General features: G+C 39.5%; 2 protein-coding genes across 8 annotated transcripts in view; one reads left to right on the top strand and one right to left on the bottom strand.

The window, feature by feature from the left end:
- Positions 1 to 7,006, top strand: part of FREM3 (FRAS1 related extracellular matrix 3) — a 76,073-nt gene extending 69,067 nt beyond the window's left edge. The window contains 2 exon segments of the mRNA XM_081543637.1: positions 2,330 to 2,479; positions 6,485 to 7,006. Of these exon segments, the coding sequence (XP_081399763.1) occupies positions 2,330 to 2,479; positions 6,485 to 6,726 (392 nt within the window). The 3' untranslated portion in view covers positions 6,727 to 7,006.
- Positions 7,007 to 10,076: 3,070 nt separating this feature from the next.
- The window catches only part of SMARCA5 (SNF2 related chromatin remodeling ATPase 5), a 37,836-nt gene continuing 29,825 nt past the window's right edge, over positions 10,077 to 18,087 (bottom strand). For 3 of the 7 annotated variants that reach the window (XM_081543640.1, XM_081543638.1, XM_081543639.1), the window contains exons 18-24: positions 17,673 to 17,786; positions 17,369 to 17,491; positions 16,489 to 16,621; positions 15,400 to 15,518; positions 14,761 to 14,973; positions 12,824 to 12,931; positions 10,784 to 12,051 (exon numbers count right to left, since the gene is read on the bottom strand). In XM_081543640.1, the coding sequence (XP_081399766.1) occupies positions 11,986 to 12,051; positions 12,824 to 12,931; positions 14,761 to 14,973; positions 15,400 to 15,518; positions 16,489 to 16,621; positions 17,369 to 17,491; positions 17,673 to 17,786 (876 nt within the window). In that variant the 3' untranslated portion in view covers positions 10,784 to 11,985. Of the gene's footprint in view, positions 10,157 to 10,783; positions 12,052 to 12,823; positions 12,932 to 13,369; positions 14,020 to 14,760; positions 14,974 to 15,399; positions 15,519 to 16,036; positions 16,654 to 17,326; positions 17,492 to 17,672; positions 17,787 to 18,087 lie in introns of those variants that run through there. The other 4 variants (XR_014069272.1, XR_014069270.1, XR_014069271.1 and 1 more) reach the window with 4 other exon arrangements.

The raw sequence follows: 18,087 nt of genomic DNA, 5'->3' as shown, positions 1-18,087 counted from the left end.
CTGAAGGGCCTTAGTGCGCACACATCCTTAACAAGGGGATTGCAGACGAGAAGTACTCAACCATGGGAATGAGAGGTCTCCAAAGAACACACTAAAGTGCCCATGAGAAACAGAATCTGCTTTCTTCCATCTTCTAAGACTCAAGAGTGTGGTCACCATGATAAAACCCACCAAGATCTTGTCTGCTTCTCTTGCTTCTCCACCCTGTTTCCTGTCCAAGCTTAGAGGTATCCGAAACATCCGCCAGCAACAATGGAGAGGTGGAGTGAAACTTGTGAGTCAAAAAGAGAGGTTGGAGACTTCCCTGGTGATCCAGTGGCTAAGACTTGGCGTGTTTCCAATGCTGGGGGTCTGGTTTCCATCCCTGGCCAGGGAACTAGATCCCACCTGCAGCAACTACAGACCCTGCATGCCACAACTAAGACCGGTGCAGCCAAAAAAAGAAAAAAAGTTTTTAACAGAGAATTACCTCCCCACACCCTTTTCTGAGTGCAGACCCCCACCTGCGATGCAGCTGAGGACAGAAATAGCAAGAGTGACCCATCGCTGCAATTAGTGAGCTGTGCAAAGTTTCAGGGGAGCACAGGATAAGGAACAACTCCCCCCTTAAGGGTATATATAGCCTCCCAGGGGCTTCCCAGGTGCCACTAGTGGTAAAGAACCTGATGGCCAACGCAGGAGACATAAGAGACATAGGTTCGATCCCTGGGTCAGGAAGAGGGCATGGCAACCCAAGCCAGTATTCTTGCCTGGAGAATCCCATGGATAGAGGAGCCTGGCAGGCTACACAGTCCATAGGATCGCAAAGAGTCAGACACGACTGAGCGACTTAGCATGCACGCACACACATGACCTCCCAGAGCAGGTTACACAGTCAAAATCTTACAAAAGGAGTGTGTGAAATTAACATGTTGAGAAGGGAGTTTCAGCTCAGAGGACATCACCAGTGAAGATGGAGGCCCTGACCACGTGCTGTGCTGGCTGCCTGGAGAGCTGTTCTGTGTGACAGGCACACAGGGCACAGTGTCAGGAATGGTACATGAAGACTCCAGAAAGAACGGACGCTAGTCAGATTACGAGAGCTCTTGCACACTGCCATCAAACTTTTGGTAGAACTCTCTGCAGCACAAAGAGATCTGCTAAAATACATCCTGAGCAAGTACTGCTTATTACAGTGGATTTCTACCTTCCAAAATCCAAATTCCATTCTGATATGCTTCTGTGTTGTATCGTACTTGCCAAGGTTTCATCTCTGTCGTGTTGATTTCCATTTACCATCTCAGTGGTCACGCCTCTGTGGTGAAGCTGCTGCCTGGTATGGATATCTTTTTGCCTCTGAATTTCACAGTCTGAGGAAAAACATTCGTTTCTGACCTTTATCATGTCAAGTGTAACAGCTGAAACTTGTATAAGCTTTGAAGATTCAGCTAAGTTCATAGGCTGCTTTTTAGAACCGAGAGGGCTGGAAGTGGACGAGTACGTCTGCTTGGCTAAGTCTTGACTTGTCAAACTTTTCCCCCCATGAGATGTATTCCTCTTTTCCACCTGCTCTCAGGCTTCCCTGGTGGCTCAGACGGTAAAGCATCTGCCTACAATGCAGGAGACCTGGGTTCGATCCCTTGGTGGGGAAGATGCCCTGGGGACAGAATTCCCACTCCAGTATTCTTGCCTGGAGAATTCCCATGGACAGAGGAGCCTGGTAGGCTACAGACAATGGGGTCACACAGAGTCGGACATGACTCAGCAACTAACACGTTCACTTTCACCTGCTCTCAGAGTCTGATGCCCACCCTGGCTGCCCTCAGCCTTCTATTCTAGGGGACCCCTTCCCTTCCTCTGGGGATGGCAGTTCAGGAATAGAATTTCTGTCTGTCTTTGTGATAAACAAACATATGGGATAAGATGCAGCAGCAGACGCTGAGTTCAGACCCCTGGCTGGACTGTGCCTCAACATGAAGGGCACTTCTCTTCTGAGAAAAAAAGCCTCCCTAATTCCCCACCATCTTTTCCCAAACGATAGCTGGCTTGCCTGAGTTACAGCTAGTTGACCAGTTCTCCCCAACTGGGAAACGTCTGTGTACAACAGATCTCTCTTAAAGGAGGAAAATGAACAGAATTCTGACTTTCTCTCACTGCACTTCCTGGAATCTAAGCCATGGCATGAGATTCCTTGATGTGGTCTTTTGTGTGTTATCTTTGTTTCCCTTGAGCCCGTGGGACCTGTCAAGTCTGGTGATAGTGAGAAACCCCCAGGCTCCCGTGGGGCCAGAGGAGACAAGGGTCCTGGGAGGCAGCAGCATTCTCAGTTCATCACTTCATGTCTCCCCAGAGCCTGCCTTGCGCTTTGGGGATGCTGAATATCACGTTGATGAAAGTGCTGGCTCCTTGGAGGTTTGCGTCCGGAGGACAGGCACGGACCTTTCCCAAGCGTCCTCTGTCACCGTGCGCTCCAAGAGAACAGAGCCGGCCTCAGCAGAAGGTGAGCAGACCATTTTTAAAATGTGTCATCATCATGGCATTCGTATAGGGTGAGGTCTAGTCTGTTCAAGTGTAGCATGCCAAGTCTTTGTGGAGAGGCTTTGATTTAAATTTTCTCCTCCCTGGCCATATAGAATGACTTCTGCTGTTTACGGAAGAAACAGAATATTTGAGTAGCAGCCTTATGACTTGTTGATTCATTCATTAACTGCTTGCGTGGACCCAAATTAACCTTCCGAAGTTAAGAATATTTGCTGTGACAATCTAGAGGGTAGGTAGAATGGGGTGGGAAGTGGAGGGAGACTCCAGAGGGAGGATATCCATGTTGATGTATTGGCATAAAATAACACAATATTGTGAAGCAGTTACACTCCAATTAAAAATATATACATTTTTTAAAAAGAAATATTTGTAGGACTTCCCTGGTGACCCAGCAGATAAGAATCCACCTGCCAAGGCAGGGGACATGGGTTCCATCTCCGGTCCAGGGAGATTGCACACACCGCGGGGCAACTAAGCCCATGCACCACGACTACCGAGCCCACGAGCCATAGAGCCTGTGCTCCCAACAAGAGAAGCCACACAGCGAGGAGCCCATTCTCCGCAACTAGAGAATGCTCGTGCGGAGTAACAAGGACCAGCACAGCCCAAAATTAAATTAATCAATTTAAAAAAGAATATTTGTAGATACCAGAAGCTGCTCATAAACGCTATTTCATACCAAAGTGTACCTGTGATGACTGCACAGGTATACCAGCTCCTGGGAGAATCCAGGCACCTATTAGCCCCCCAGGAGGGTAGGAGGCTCTCACTTCTGACTCACCAGCATTTTCCTTGGCTTCAAGCAGCATGTTCTCACCCCCCACTCCCCTTTGCCGTTCTTGATGTGGACAGTCAAAGCCTTGCTGGCAGTATAGTTAGATGGTTCTGAACATCACTTTCTCTGTGTTGAAGCTGTCAGCTGCTTTACCAACCAAAACAAATAAAGAAAAAAAAACAAAACACAGTAGGATTCAGGAAGAGAAAGGCAAATTTCAATCTGTGTTGAAATCCACCTTTTTTTCATTACTAACAGAGACCTTAATCTCCTGGGATGTGACAGGTAGCATAATTCAGGATTAGTATCGCACAGTCCAAGACACGCAAGGATATGTTAAGATAAAAACTAAGTAAAAGCACAAATCTTGCAAATAAAACTCTACAGGAATCTAAAAACCTACAGGAACTGAGAGGACACGAAGAGAAAACGTGTCTATGAAGATGTGCACCCAGTTTCAACATGTACCCAAGAAACAGTTAAGGAAGCTGAGGGCAACTTGCTCTTGGGAGAATTACCATATTATAACACGTCAGCGAATATATCACATCATACTGTACATGACACCAGTGATGGTCCTTCTGTTGAGTTCTTTTGTTGTTGTCTTGCTTTTTTTTTTTCTTTCTTTTCTTTCTTCCTTCCTTCTTTGCTTAATTTTCAGGCCAGGCTCTTTCTCACTCTACATATATTTGTGAAACCAAAAGTGAATAGACCAGTTGGCTCCTTGGACTCTTTTTATGGTTGGGGAAAAAATTAAAACTTATTTAGGTGATTTCCTTTTCATACCAATAATGACCCTCTGCTAGCCCTCAGTGATCTATGCTTGAGGTCATGACTCATGGGTTTGAACAGGAGCTCTGCAGAGGTAACAGTTTAGACTTGATAATCTCTAGACTCTAGAAAATACTTGACATCTGCTCAGGTGGGTGAATTAACAATAATAATGATGCATACATGTGTATATCATCATTATTTATGACATAAATAATAATTATAATTTCTATGTACTGAATGCTTACTATTTGACAAACTCTGTGCTAGCATCCTTGCTGTATTATCTCTAATCTTCACAACAACTTTGGAAAATAGCAATAATCTTCCCCATTTTTATGTTAAAGAAATCGAGATTCAAACAATGAAATAGTTTATACAAGTAAACAGCAGAATTAACATGTGAACCAAAACTCATAAGATCCCAAATCCCCTTTCCTTTACTCTCCTGCCTTGGTGCTTTTCACCATCATCTTGTTTTGGTTTTTTCTTAATGTAATTATCTCAAACTTACAGAAAAGTAATAAGTCCAGTAAAAAAAAAACAACTTTGTTTTTCTTGAATCATTGAGAGCAGGTTGCCAATAAATCTGGAAACATCTCTTCAAAAATGTGGAGGTCAACTCCTATAGAGACATTCCCCTGTGTACCCACAATGCAAGCTTAAAATCAGGATACTGATACATGACTACAATCTCATCTTCAGACCTCATTCAAATTCTACCAGTTGTCTCCCAAATCATTCTTAAAGCAAAAAAGTCCAGTTCAAAATCACATTGTATTTAGTACCATGTCGTTTAGTTTTGTATACCATCTGGACAGTTTCTTGGCTTTCTTTGACTTCCATGACTGTTATATTGTCAAGATTATAAACCAGGGGGAGGGATAAATTAGGAGTTTGGGATTAACAGATGTACACTACTGTATATAAAAATAGATAATCAACAAGGACCTACTGTACAGCACAAAGAATTGTACTTCATAGTCTTGTAATAATCTAAATGGGAAAAGACTTTGAGAGAGAATAGATATGCATATATGTGTAACTGAAATGTCCTGCTGTACACCTGAAACTAACACAGCATTGTGAATCAACTATGGGGCTTCCCTGGGAGTGCAGACGGTAAGGAGTCTGCCTGCATTATAGGAGACCTGGGTTTGATCCTTGGGTTAGAAAGATCCCCTGGAGAAAGGAATGGCAACCACTCCAGTATTCTTGCCTGGAGAATCCCATGGACAGAGGAGCCTGGTGGGCTGCTATAGCCCACCAGGCTCCTCTGCCCATGAGGTCACAGAGTCGGACACAACTATACTATACTCCAACATAAAATAAAAATTTAAAAGAAATATTACAAATTAGTTTTGTAAAATACCCACCAGGTTGGGCTTGTCTGATTTGCTTCATAATTAGATTCAGGCTCTGCATCTTCAGAAGGAATATCACAGAAGTGGTACTGCCTTTTCACTGCCTTCTAGCCAATGGGACACAAGTGCAATTTATCCCGCTGTTGGTGATATTAACTTTGATCACTTCGTTCAGGTGGTATGTGCCAGGTTTCTTCACTATGAAGTTACTTTTCTTCCTTTGTAATTAAGAAGTCTTTTTGTGTTAGTTGCTCAGTTGTGTCCAACTCTTTGCAGCCCCATGGACCTGCCAGGCTCTTCTGTCCATGGGATTCTCCGGGCAAGAATTCTGGAGTGGGTTGCCATTCCCTTCTCCAGGGGATCTTCCCAACCCAGGGATCAAACCCAGGTGTCCCACATTGCAGGCAGATTCTTTACCATCTGAGCCACGAGGGTAGCCCCCAAGAAGTCTTTTATGGGGAGATAATTTGAGACAATGTAAATATTCTATTCTTCCATTTATTTACGTATATTACTCAGGGTTTCTTATTCTATTCTCTTTGATAATAATTTGTCATGACATTGGATGACTTTTTAAATAAATAGCAAAGAAGTGATACAATGAGGTGAGCCAGCTTACAAAATGATTAATAATTGAGAAAACGGCAGGAACTTCATGGACCAGTAAAACTGAGCAGAATATTATAATGTCAAACTAGATGTCTGGGAAAGGTGAATGAGTGAAACCTGGTCAAAACAAGTCACCATCGTGATCTTAACAGTTCCAAATGGAAAAAGGAAATGCCTTCATTAAAACTGAAGTTGCCTTGACAGCCTTCAGTGTATTGGGGGGATTTTTGTGGAAGTGCTTGGAAGCTGATGGAGAGCATTGGTGGGGGTGGATGTGTGGCTGTTGTGGCACTTTGTAGAACGTGGAAATTTCCCCTTTCTGAGGATCAACCCAAAAAATATGAGTTTGAAGGTGCCATATACAGAGGAAAATGCTAAGGACCACCCATCTTTCTCTGAAGGAACTCTTCAGGCAGTGACTCCTTGGCTTTTCCTTTTCCACTAGCTGGATTAGATTATATTGGCGTCAGCCAAAAACTGAACTTCGCTCCAGGAGTGCGTGTTCAGATGTTCCAAGTGACAATCCTTGCTGACCGGGGACAGCCCATCTTTGAGGGTTCAGAGCAGTTTCAATTACTTCTTCAGATGCCGCTGGGTGCAGCACTTGGAGAACCCAATAAAACCACCATTTTCATCAATGACACCGTCACTGACTGTAAGCAGAGTGCTTGTCCTCCTTTTGGTTGAAAAACTTTTTAAAGGAGAGGAAGCAGCCAAAACAGTTCTAACAAGTTTCCAGATCACTGCCACCCTGGGATATCAATGATATTGTACTGTCATTGGTGTTACATATATTCTGGTGATATGTGCAAATGTAGTTTATGCAACTGTATGAAAATATAAAGAGGAAAAATAAGCCTACAAAGGATTATTAGACTGTGCTCTATTTTTTCCTTTTTTCTTTTACTTTGTCACCAAGGCCGGTGAAACCCATTGTCATCAATTAAATCAACAGTTAAGAACAAAAGGCTCAACCTTTCTTTGTCCATTGATGCTGGAAAAGAAGCACATTTCAACTGCAGTGAGGCCTTCTTTCTCTTCCCGTCTTTCAGGTTATAGTGCTAAGACTGCCCTTAGCACTCGTTCCTGACTCTCTCCAGCTATAGGAACTGATAAAAACAAGGGCACTCATACCCAGCATATCACCCTGAACCATTCTAAAAAAGCCAGACTTCCTTCCAGACTGGTTCCCAGGTGGCATGGCTCATTAGCAGACAGGAATGGAAACTGTAGGTTTGGATCCTTCAGGCAGCACCATGCCCATTTGTGGGGTGCATGTGGGCTCCTGTTCTTGAGCTGCCTCATGTTACTGGCCTCCCTTCTACTCAGATGTAAGGCTGATGCCACAGATGAGAAAAATGACCTCTGTGTAAGCTACTTTCACAGCAACCAGACAGTAACTGCACTTGGTGGTTCTGGTGACTGCTCAGAAGTCAGTGCACACTATGGGCTGCAGGGTGAAAGGTCTTCTCTCCAAGTTGACCCTGACCATCCCTAGGAGGAGATATTGTTGTCTGTGCATCAATATGGAGACATGTTTCTGACTTCAAATCAGATCAATCATGTCTCCAAAATAACAATACATAGGAAAAAGGTGCTGAGAGTAACTTTCCATGTAAAAAACGGTCCTCTGTGAAAGATGACACAATCAACCAAAATCATTGTCACTGAGTCCAGTTGACCACTGTCTATCCATCATATCATCCCTATAAGAAGAGGCACTTATCACTCTACCAATGAACATCTCATCTTTGCTATAAAAATGAGATGACTCAGCTATCATTCATTGAATGACCCACACACTCAGCATGCTGCCTTTTATAGTTTCATAATTGGATTTATAAAATTGAGTAGAAAAATGCAAGTCACAATCCAAAGTTATGTAACATTTGTTCCACGTAAAGGAAAGGGAAACCACAAGTATAGTGAGAGGTACTAATTCAGTACATCTCAAACTTCGGTAAAGCATCACCAGGAGGGCTTGAGACAGAAAGGCAAAGCCTCCCCACCAGATTTCTGTTCAGTAAAATGGAGGACGACCTGAACATCTGTAATTCTAACAAGCTCCCAAGTGTTGCCACTGCTGCTGTTCCTCCAACCACACAACTGTCCCAAGGTAACCGAGAGGTAATGATTTTGATGCTAGTACATTACAACTCACCAGAAAAATCTCTTCTAAAATTATCTGCAGATCCAAAATTCAACATAAAAGCATTTTTTGGCTTCCCAGGTGGTGCTAGTGGTAAAGAACCCACCTGCCACTGCAGGAGACATTAAGAAATGCAGGTGCTATCCCTGGGTCCGAAAGATCCCCTGAAGAAGGGCATGGCACCCCACTCCAGTATTCATGCCTAGAGAATCCCAGAGAGGAGCCTGGCAAGCTACAGTTCAGGGGGTTGCAGAGGTGGACATGACTGAAGCGACTTAGCACACTCTGAAATAATACTGATCTTCCTCACCTAAACTAAAAAATGTTACCCTGTTGTTGTATGTTAATCTTCATGTTAATATGAAGATATTTATTACACCATTAAGGTTTCATAATTTTGCTTTGGTAAAATGCATTTAAAGCAGTACTTTTCAAAATTTTCCTGTGCATGAGTCACCTTTGAGCATCTTATGAAAAATGCAGGTTCTAGTGCAGCAGGTCTGACATGAGGCCTTAGATTCTACATTTCTAACAAGCTCCCATGTGAAGGTTTTAGTCTATCACTGCAAGTACAAAGATGACCATGTTCTTCCTTTTCAAAATACATCCGATTCAGGGTGATACATTTTTCCAAGTGAAACTTGCAGTAATGAGTGATACCTGAGCCACAAGGAGAGAAGTGGCTTCAGACAGAGGTGTACGTGGGGAGGGTAGTAGAAAGCCATCCTGATTGCTTCTGCTGCCAAGGTTCACCAGTGTTCCGAGTGACTGCCTAAACATACGCAGGAACTTTAAACTTGCACAAATCCATGTGTGAGGGCTGTGCCGTTTTCTGGCTTCAGATAGACTGAGATAGGTTACGCTATTACTTTTACAAAGAGCTGCACCTGCCTTTAATATGGTTACAGGAACCAGGATAACTGTGTTCTATGCCTGAAACAAGTGCATTATTTTGGACTTGATTGTCTCTTCATACTTTTCCCAGTTTGAACCTGCCTGTCCACTGAGTTAACTCCCCCAAGGAAAATGACAGGAACAGTGCCCAGTGTTAAGGACTGGTGGTTTCTCAGAAATGGGATTTATGTACGTTCCTTAAAATGTTTCTACAACTGAATTTATCCACAACACTAAGGATTGTGGATTGTTAAAGGATCTTTAACAATTTTTTTAAAACACGTGTACACAGAGTCAAATATTATAAAGCATAATCACATTTTAAATAATTACTTAAAACCAACAAATTGGTGGTAGCTGGTTTAATATTAACATATTGACCCTTTTTACTGTCTATCATGTACCTGTCACACTAACTAGACACTGAATGTCTTACAAAGACCAACATTTAGATATCCATAAATGCCACTACCCTAAATTAGGGTACTGAGTTCAGATTAACACATTATTGGCATATATAAGCCCTGCAATAAAATTAAAGCACACACTTAAAGTCTACTATATGAATCTGAAATACCCTAAATTTAAAAAAAAGTTTGCTATTGGAAAATTTTCCATTTTTTTCTCCAAGGTTACATTAATATTTAAAATACTGATATTTAAAAATGATAACTTTAGTTTTACTGAATACCTTCCCAATAAAATATAATCTTCCCAACACAGTAATACATAATTACATAATACATAATTAAATGAAACAGTCTAACAATTGACTGTGACCCTGTGGTCACCTAGGTAAACCACCCAGCCTCTTCTAAGCTGGCTTTAGGACCATTCATTCCACCCATTTAAACTTCTTATTCCTCAACTGTAAATTGAGGAAATCAAATGGGTTCCAGTTTTGAGTCTACTCTACCACCAATTCCTCTTCTCAACTGTTGGTTGGGCTTAGTCATCATTTTTCCTTAACTAGCAGTATAAATAAAAACTTGGCTTTATTCTAGATAAATGTGCAACAACAGTGATATCCTAACTGACCTGTGAACCACAATGCTAAATTTTGATAAACTGTTTCTTTTCATGCTTTTTTCAAGTGTTTCAATTTACACATGTATGTCCCAGTGTCTCTGAGCTCTGAAGGCCTGGAACTAGCTTCCTTTTACATTTACACTCTCTACCTCCCTCCCATCTCCACCACCTCCACCATCACACACACAAACACACATTCACACACATAGACACACAGCATTAAGCTGTTTTTGTCTTGAAAACACTTCTTGTGATCTCTGTAAAGTTTCCTTCAACCTTGTATTTTCCCAATTATTTCTTCCAAAATAAAGCCACCACTTTAATAGCTTTTTACACGGAACGAGTAACCATTCCTCAATTTTGCATATATTAGATCCATAACTGTTATTTTAAGAATCCAAGGTGAGAAGTCAATGGAGGTGGGGGCACAAAACACACTCAAATCACTCCACAAATTGCCTTAAACACTGCATCTTGCTTGACACTGACAGCAACAATCCCACTTTTCAGAAGTAAGCAGTATTAGTAATATAGAAATCAGCATTATAAATAGAAATCCCAATTATGTGTGAGCAGATAAAAGCAACTGATATGGGGAGGAAATCTAAGGGAAAAAAGTGAATAAAAATCAAATGAGAAAAGAACATTAAAGAAATGGAAAGAAAAGACCACTTACGGATTATAAAAGTTATATTTATTCACGATGCTACATTTATTGCATTCCCTTAGAAAAATGGAGAACTATTTATGTACCCAATTTGCACATATAAAACTTTATACAAATTATGTGTAGCACATAAAGGCCTCTGGTACAGCTAAAATCCTGACACTACAATTTGGGTAATCCTGCTTCAGGGTCTCCAGTTTATCAAGTCTGTCCATAGAAAATAAAAACTGGCATTAATTCATTCTTGCTGTTCACACTTAGAAATTATTTTAAATATAATAAAATAAAATTTTCAATTACTCTAAAACCCAAAAAAGGTTAAACCAGAAGGGGATACATTTTGTTACCAATTTCAATTTAACAGTATGACAAATTGACACCTTATTTTGGCTGGGTCTTTTTAAAAAAGGAAAAAATTCATCTTAAGTTTTGACATTATCTTTCCAAGTTGTGGCTGCTTCAGAAGGTAATTTGTCAAAAATATTTACCAAACAATTAAAAAACATAATAATAATATTCCTTTTACAAAATGGTACAATAACACCTTAAGGAACCAGAAAATACTAAATGTCTTTGGCTATACAACTAAAAGGCCATTCTTCCAAACAGAATAGGGCATATTCACCTCAGAACTATAGAAACAGCGCAACAGAAATATGCATAGAATTTAATGAGAATTTGTCTTGTCTTTTTTTCCCATTCTACCCATATAATAAGAAGGAGAATGCAATGTACATAATCTTCCTGGATGAGACTCAATAGCACTACAAAGAAGATACCCAAACTTCTGCAAAGGCAAAGTGAATTAAAACAATTACACAACTAAGTGAAGACTGAAGGGACAAGTGTTATCTGCAATTTTTTTAACTTGTTTGCTTCCTTTTAAGCGTCACAAGTATAGAAATTATAGCTCATAAACAGTCACAATCCTCACAAATGGAACTATAATAGAAAAATAAATCAAATGAAACATTTATTAATAAATGAAGCCTATTTTATTACTTCAAGTGTTAATGATAAAAAAATTTCAGCACAGCTGTTGCATTTAAAAAAGTGAAACTACATACTATGTTTCTAGCTCAGTAAACAGATGAACCTGATGTCGTTGAATGACATAACAATTGAGCATTGTACAGTACATCTTATGAAGACCCGTAAATTAAAGAACTACTGGTTTAAAGTTAGTGATTATGAAACAAATATGTATTCATAGTTTCAGCTTCTTTTTCCTTCCTCGGCCGTCAGGGGCTCCATCCATTTTACGTTTCTGTGTCTAGAAACAAACAAAAGCGTTTCCTTCATCACAAGAGTAAATCAACATGAAATATACTGGAAGACACATGCTAGCACTTTACTAGTAACTGCCACTTGGTAACAGGTATTAATTTTCTTAACCCGAAGAACCATAATTCTCTAAATAATCTTATCTACATATTTTACTAACACAAAAATTTTACTATTAATGAAGTAATTCACAATTAGCAACAGTAAGTCAATACACCAAACAAATGTACAACACATGCTTCGTATTAAAAAAAAGCAGTAATGGGAAATACTTTGTGAGGTTACATAAACACCAGACTTTCTGCAGACGTTCCTTTACTCATGACCCTGTAAGTTATTACTAAATAACAAAATGACTTTTTCTCTCTCATAATTTTTGCCTTCACAATGCTAAGAGATCACTGGGGAAAGAAATCAAAGTTTAGAAGTGAACAGTAAAGGTTGTAAAGGTCCCTGCTTTCCTAATATTTCTTTAAATATTCTAAAATTGTAACCTGTATTCTCAAAGTCAAGTGTAGGCTCCTGGCATTCACAAGACAGATCTTACCAAATTTTTAGAAATCCCCACACTGTGAATTACCATCATGATTTCCCCCACACAACACAATCAAATTAGTTTATACCTTTTAAGCAATTTAAGGTTATACTATCTACCCCCCCAAAAAAGACTTAACACATCAGTGATAAGGCAAGTAATGTTCAAATTCTTGAAAAAAGTTAAGTCCCCCAAGAAAACATTTACATTTTTCATCAGTACTTACTGAAGGTTTTGGTCCTCTTTTCTTTTTCTCTGCCTTCTCCTTTTCTTCTAGTTCCATGTTTTCTCTTTCAATCAAGGTAATTAAGGTATTACACCTCCTCTGGAGTTCCTAAGTTATAAACACAACTTTACATGATAAATCTGTATTCTCCACCTACAAGTTTTCATGAATACAATTTCAAAACCAAAGGTACATTTTAATAGCATAGTATCACTTACACCCCCCCAAGAGATTAAAATATTTAAAAACAAAAAACTACTAATTTTAGTACACAATCCATGCCAGCAGGATGAAAAAAAGATATGTGTACATCTTTCACTTCATTATTTAAGGCCATACTACTGTGTATTCTACATACATCCTTCCTTCACTCAGGAACTGAAGCAGTGAAAATGAACATCTTTTAATATATGCAATACTGCTACCTAGCATCGATGCCTGAGAACTGTCATCTATATATAAACTTAAAATACTGCCAATTAATATTAATATTTGAGGGTCAAAACCAACTTAAGCTGTAAAACGGGTGTTTTCCTTGTCATGACATTACTACACAAACAACTGCAACAAAATCATTTAAAGATATCATATAGGACACAACCATACAAGGTTTGGAAATATCTGCAACAGTACATGTAGAGAGAAGGTAGTACACTACATCCAAGTTCTGAATTTACTGAGATACATACACCAGAATGTTTTACAGATGTGCTATGGTATGAATCTGCTTGGCTTATAGACAAAGATTATGCCTCAACTGTTTCATCACAAAGGGAAGGGGCCATACACCTATTATCATTTTGTATGTATGCCTCTGTCGCGCGGAGCGGCTGTACGGGTGGAGCCGGCGGGAAGCCCGGCACCCTGGAGGAGCCGCGGGTCACGCGGCCAGAGCCGCAGGACGACGAGGAGGACGAGGAGGAGGCGCTGCCGCACTCCGAGGCGGTGGACGTGTTCCAGGAGGGCCTGGCCATGGTTGTGCAAGACCCGCTGCTCTGCGATCTTCCGATCCAGGAAGTCAGTCTTCAGAGAGGAGAAGGCAATGGCACCCCACTCCAGTACTCTTGCCTGGAAAATCCCATGGACGGAGGAGCCTGGTAGGCTACAGTCCATGGGGTCGCACAGAGTTGGACACAACTGAGCGACTTCACTTTCACTTTTCCCTTTCATGCACTGGAGAAAGAAATGGCAACCCACTCCAGTATTCTTGCCTGCAGAATCCTAGGGACGGCGGAGCCTGGTGAGCTGCCGTCTATGGGGTCGCACAGAGTCGGACACGACTGAAGCGACTTAGCATAGCATGTATGCCTTAACATGAAACACATTAGGAAATAACACAGTTTTCGACCATGGTATTGTACCAGTAAATTAATGTGACACTGCATCTTGTTTCACTTACTATAAAATCACTTCCTAACTATAAATTGTTCCTACTTACAGAACAGTACAGTGTTTTACCACACTAAGCTCTTTTTAATTAACTGAAAATTTAGTATTCTGATGGGCAGATGCACAAGTAGAAGTCCTTTCTTTATAAAAATGTGTGTATTTACAAAAGCAAAAGTCAAATTTTAAATTGTGATCATCTTATTCACAAGTTAAAATTGATGCGACTTTTCCTTCTACTTAAAGTTTGATTAAAATTCATCCAAAAAACTAATCCTATTGTATACAGGGATGTTAAAAGAAGTGCTATCAAACGATGGAAAAAATAAACTTTGTAAGTGACTTATGATATTAGGTTTTTAACTGTGGAGGTGAACTCTTTCTTAAGGAACTACTTTAACCTGATACAAACAGTAATCTAACAAAAATTTACTTCAAAGATACACAAATTTTCTCTTAATAAAATCTTAAAAGTTACCTTAAACAATATTACATTATCTACTTCCTCTGAATTGTTTGCTCCATTCCACACGAAGGCCCCCAGTACTCACCATTGCGGTTCTGGACTTGAGAAACCAGTCAAACCTGAACTGAGGAGAGTTGCGGATACACTGTCGCAGTTCATCATACACATTTTCTTTGTCGAATCCAAGCTTGTGAAGCATACAGATCAGAAAGCGATCTTCTTCTTCAGTATAGTTTTTTCCTTTGTTAGTACCGTAAGATATTCTCAGCTGATGAAAAGGTGCTTTGTACCGTCCAATCTATGAATATCAAATTTCACATTATATAAAATACAAATCCTATATAGCCTATATTTCAAACTCAGTTTTAGTCAACTTAGCTATAAATGTTGTATTTCACATCCATTTTCTATCCAAAGCACTTCCATCTTATCATAACCTTTGTCCTGAAACAACTTTGGTCTTTATTATTCTAAAAAGAAATACAGACTCAGACTTTCTAGTACTATGTAGCAAAGAGCTAAATCACAGAGACTGACTCACATATACCAACTGAAATACTGAGGTAAATTCTGTTGAGAATGCACATGAAGTTTGAATGCTGTTCTCTGAAGAAATTTTTAATTTTAAATCATTTCTTTTCCTTTTAAAAAGTTAACTTTAACTCTTATACTTACAGATAGGAGTCATTTTATTAACTACAATACTTATTAATATTTAAAGTACCTTTGTGTCAAGTGCTTTTTTGATACTAATTCTCCTTTGAATTCTTGCCTCTCCTCTTTCAATCTGAGCCATAATCTTTTCTATGTCCTGCAGCTCATTGCATCTTTCCCAGAACACAGCTGTAAGAGTAAAATTGGGCAAACAGGATAGGTGGAGAAAGGGAAGAAATGTAAGTAACTTGTTTTTATAAATGCTCTGATCTATTCTATTTGCTAAGGATTAAGAAATGTTTCCCTTCTTCCCACATCTAACATTAGTCACACAATTATCTCTGTTTCCTTAACTGTAAAAAAGAAAAGTAAGGTGAACTGCATGATTTAAGTATCTCCCAACACTTAATTCTGCTCTTTTGAAATTTTCAACAATCACCACAGCACAACTACACATATCCGCTTGTCAACCCAATAGACTTCAGGAAACAGAATTATATAGTATTTGAAAAGTTATAAAGCGAAATGAAGTATAAAGAAAGCACAATTATTCAGTGACCTATTCTTGTTTTCTTGTCTACAGTTAGTTAACGAAGGTAAAAAAAGAAAAATTTTTAAAGAAGGGGAGATTTTCTAACTCAATTTTTAAAAAAACAAAACGAGATACTAAGTTGTGGCAAATTTTAGCTTATCAAAACATCACTCACGGACTTCCTTGGTGGATCAGAGGTTAAGACTCTATGCTTCCAGCCTAGGAGGTGTGGCTTCAACCCCTGGCCGGGGAGCTAAGACTCCATGTGCCACATGTGTGCTGTGCTTGGTCTCTCCGTTGTGTTTGCCTCTGTGCGACACCACGGACTGTAGCCCACAGGCTCCTCTCCGTCCATGGTGATTCTCCAGGCAAGAATACTGGAGTGGGTTGCCACGTCCTCTTCCAGGGGATCTTCCCAACCCAGGGATCAAACCTAGGTCTCCCACATTGCAGGCAGATTCTTTACCATCTGAGCCACAAGGGAAGCCCACATGCCACATGTGTGGCCAAAAATTTTTTTACAATTAAGAAAACAAATACATCATTCAGAGTAAGAAAATCTCAACTTTCCAACAGCCCTCCAAAAGCCTGAGAACATTCTTATGCCTATTAAAATAACAGAAGTACCTGAGTATTCAATGACTTCTTCCGGAGTTTTTCCTTCTACTTCTCTTGCTATATTTTCAATATCATCACGACCCCACTTCTCATTAGCTTTGATAAACTGGTTAAAATCTCTCTTATTCCAATTGGTAAATCCCTTCAAAGCAAAGGAAACAAAGCATATAATCACTGAGCTTGGGGAAAAAGCTATTAAAACTTCACCAATCCTGCTACGTATTATAGAAAATTTTCAGTTGCTCCGAGTTCTAAGTTAAAGTGGTAACTTTTCATATACATAGATGTGCACTTTAGCAATATATCATATATATTACTTAGATAGTCAAGCAACTAAGTCTGAGTAGAAGAGTAAGAAATGCTGCACAAAAAAGTGACACTTTCACTGTGCTTTCCAGGAGAAATTGTTTGTCAGGAGGAATGAACGTAAAGAGCCAGAATGAACGTAAAGAGCAAACATATAAACCAAGTGGCAAAACAAAGTAATAATAAAGCTTTAAAGGCAGGTTAAAGCTAGATTCTCAAAGGCCTTGATTGAATCCTAAAGGATGTTTAAAAAAAGTACCAAGCAGATTTGTAATTGGGAACAACGACGTAGTAAAAATGAGAAGATCCACAGGAAAGGGAAGGTGGGAGCGCTGGAAGAGAGGTGATCAAAGACACTGACTCTACAACAATAGATGTGGTGCACATCTATCCTCTTCTCTTCTACCTCCACGACTAATGACAATCACAACACAGCATATACCCATATGCCCATGCTTCACCATCTCCAATTATGCCACTTCTGAAAGCAAAAACTTTACTTCTTTTGTTTATCCCCACAGAAGCTAACAGGGTACCTTACAAAATAACCATTACTAAATCTGGTTTTGATTGAAAGCTATACCTGTGTCAGAAGCTTCTCTTTTTCCTCTAACTCTTCATCATTAAGGGGTTCAGCTTCATCAATTTTAAGCTGTTCTTCCTTTTGTGCCTGTGCTGCATTTGGTAGGTCAGGATTTCGAGGGACCTAAAAATATATGTATTTTTTCTATGTCATCAGCCAGTATATTTCAGGAAATATGTGATGAACTAAACTCTTAACGAACTACATGAAATTTTACAAGTTTTAACCCAAGAAAATATATTGATATCATGCATTTAGTAAGTTAAAACAAACGAGATTAGTTACAAAGTGTTACTTCTGTTACCTTGTAACCAATTGTTTTTCTGTAATATAGAATTTCTTTTTCCAATAATTCAAACAGACGTGGAGGAAAGAACTGGAAATCCTGAACATTGGGTTGTTTTGGAGGTCGAGGAGCCTAAAAAACAAAACATGGCTTGTTAGAAAAAATAAACAAAAAAACCCCACAAACCTATTTTGTTTTAAATCTATCTGAAATCTTTTTGCACTCTATAAAACCATGAGAGCCAATTCTCCAAGCAACTGAATGCACCTTCCATAAAATTTAACAAACATCAAGCAAATTTTAAATGCTTACATTTAAAATTAACTTTTAGAAAACTTTTCACAACAGCTGAAGGAGGTACATTGGAAGAAACCACACAAAATTTAATTCTCAATCTGATTTTATTGCAAAAACATAAGAAGAAAAATAATTT

This window comes from Giraffa tippelskirchi, chromosome 11 (assembly GCF_054371585.1).
Source record: "Giraffa tippelskirchi isolate mGirTip1 chromosome 11, T2T-mGirTip1v1.2.pri, whole genome shotgun sequence".
Lineage (NCBI taxonomy): Eukaryota > Metazoa > Chordata > Mammalia > Artiodactyla > Giraffidae > Giraffa > Giraffa tippelskirchi.
Note: the sequence above shows the minus strand (reverse complement) of the source record. Positions and strands in the feature narration are given on the sequence as shown.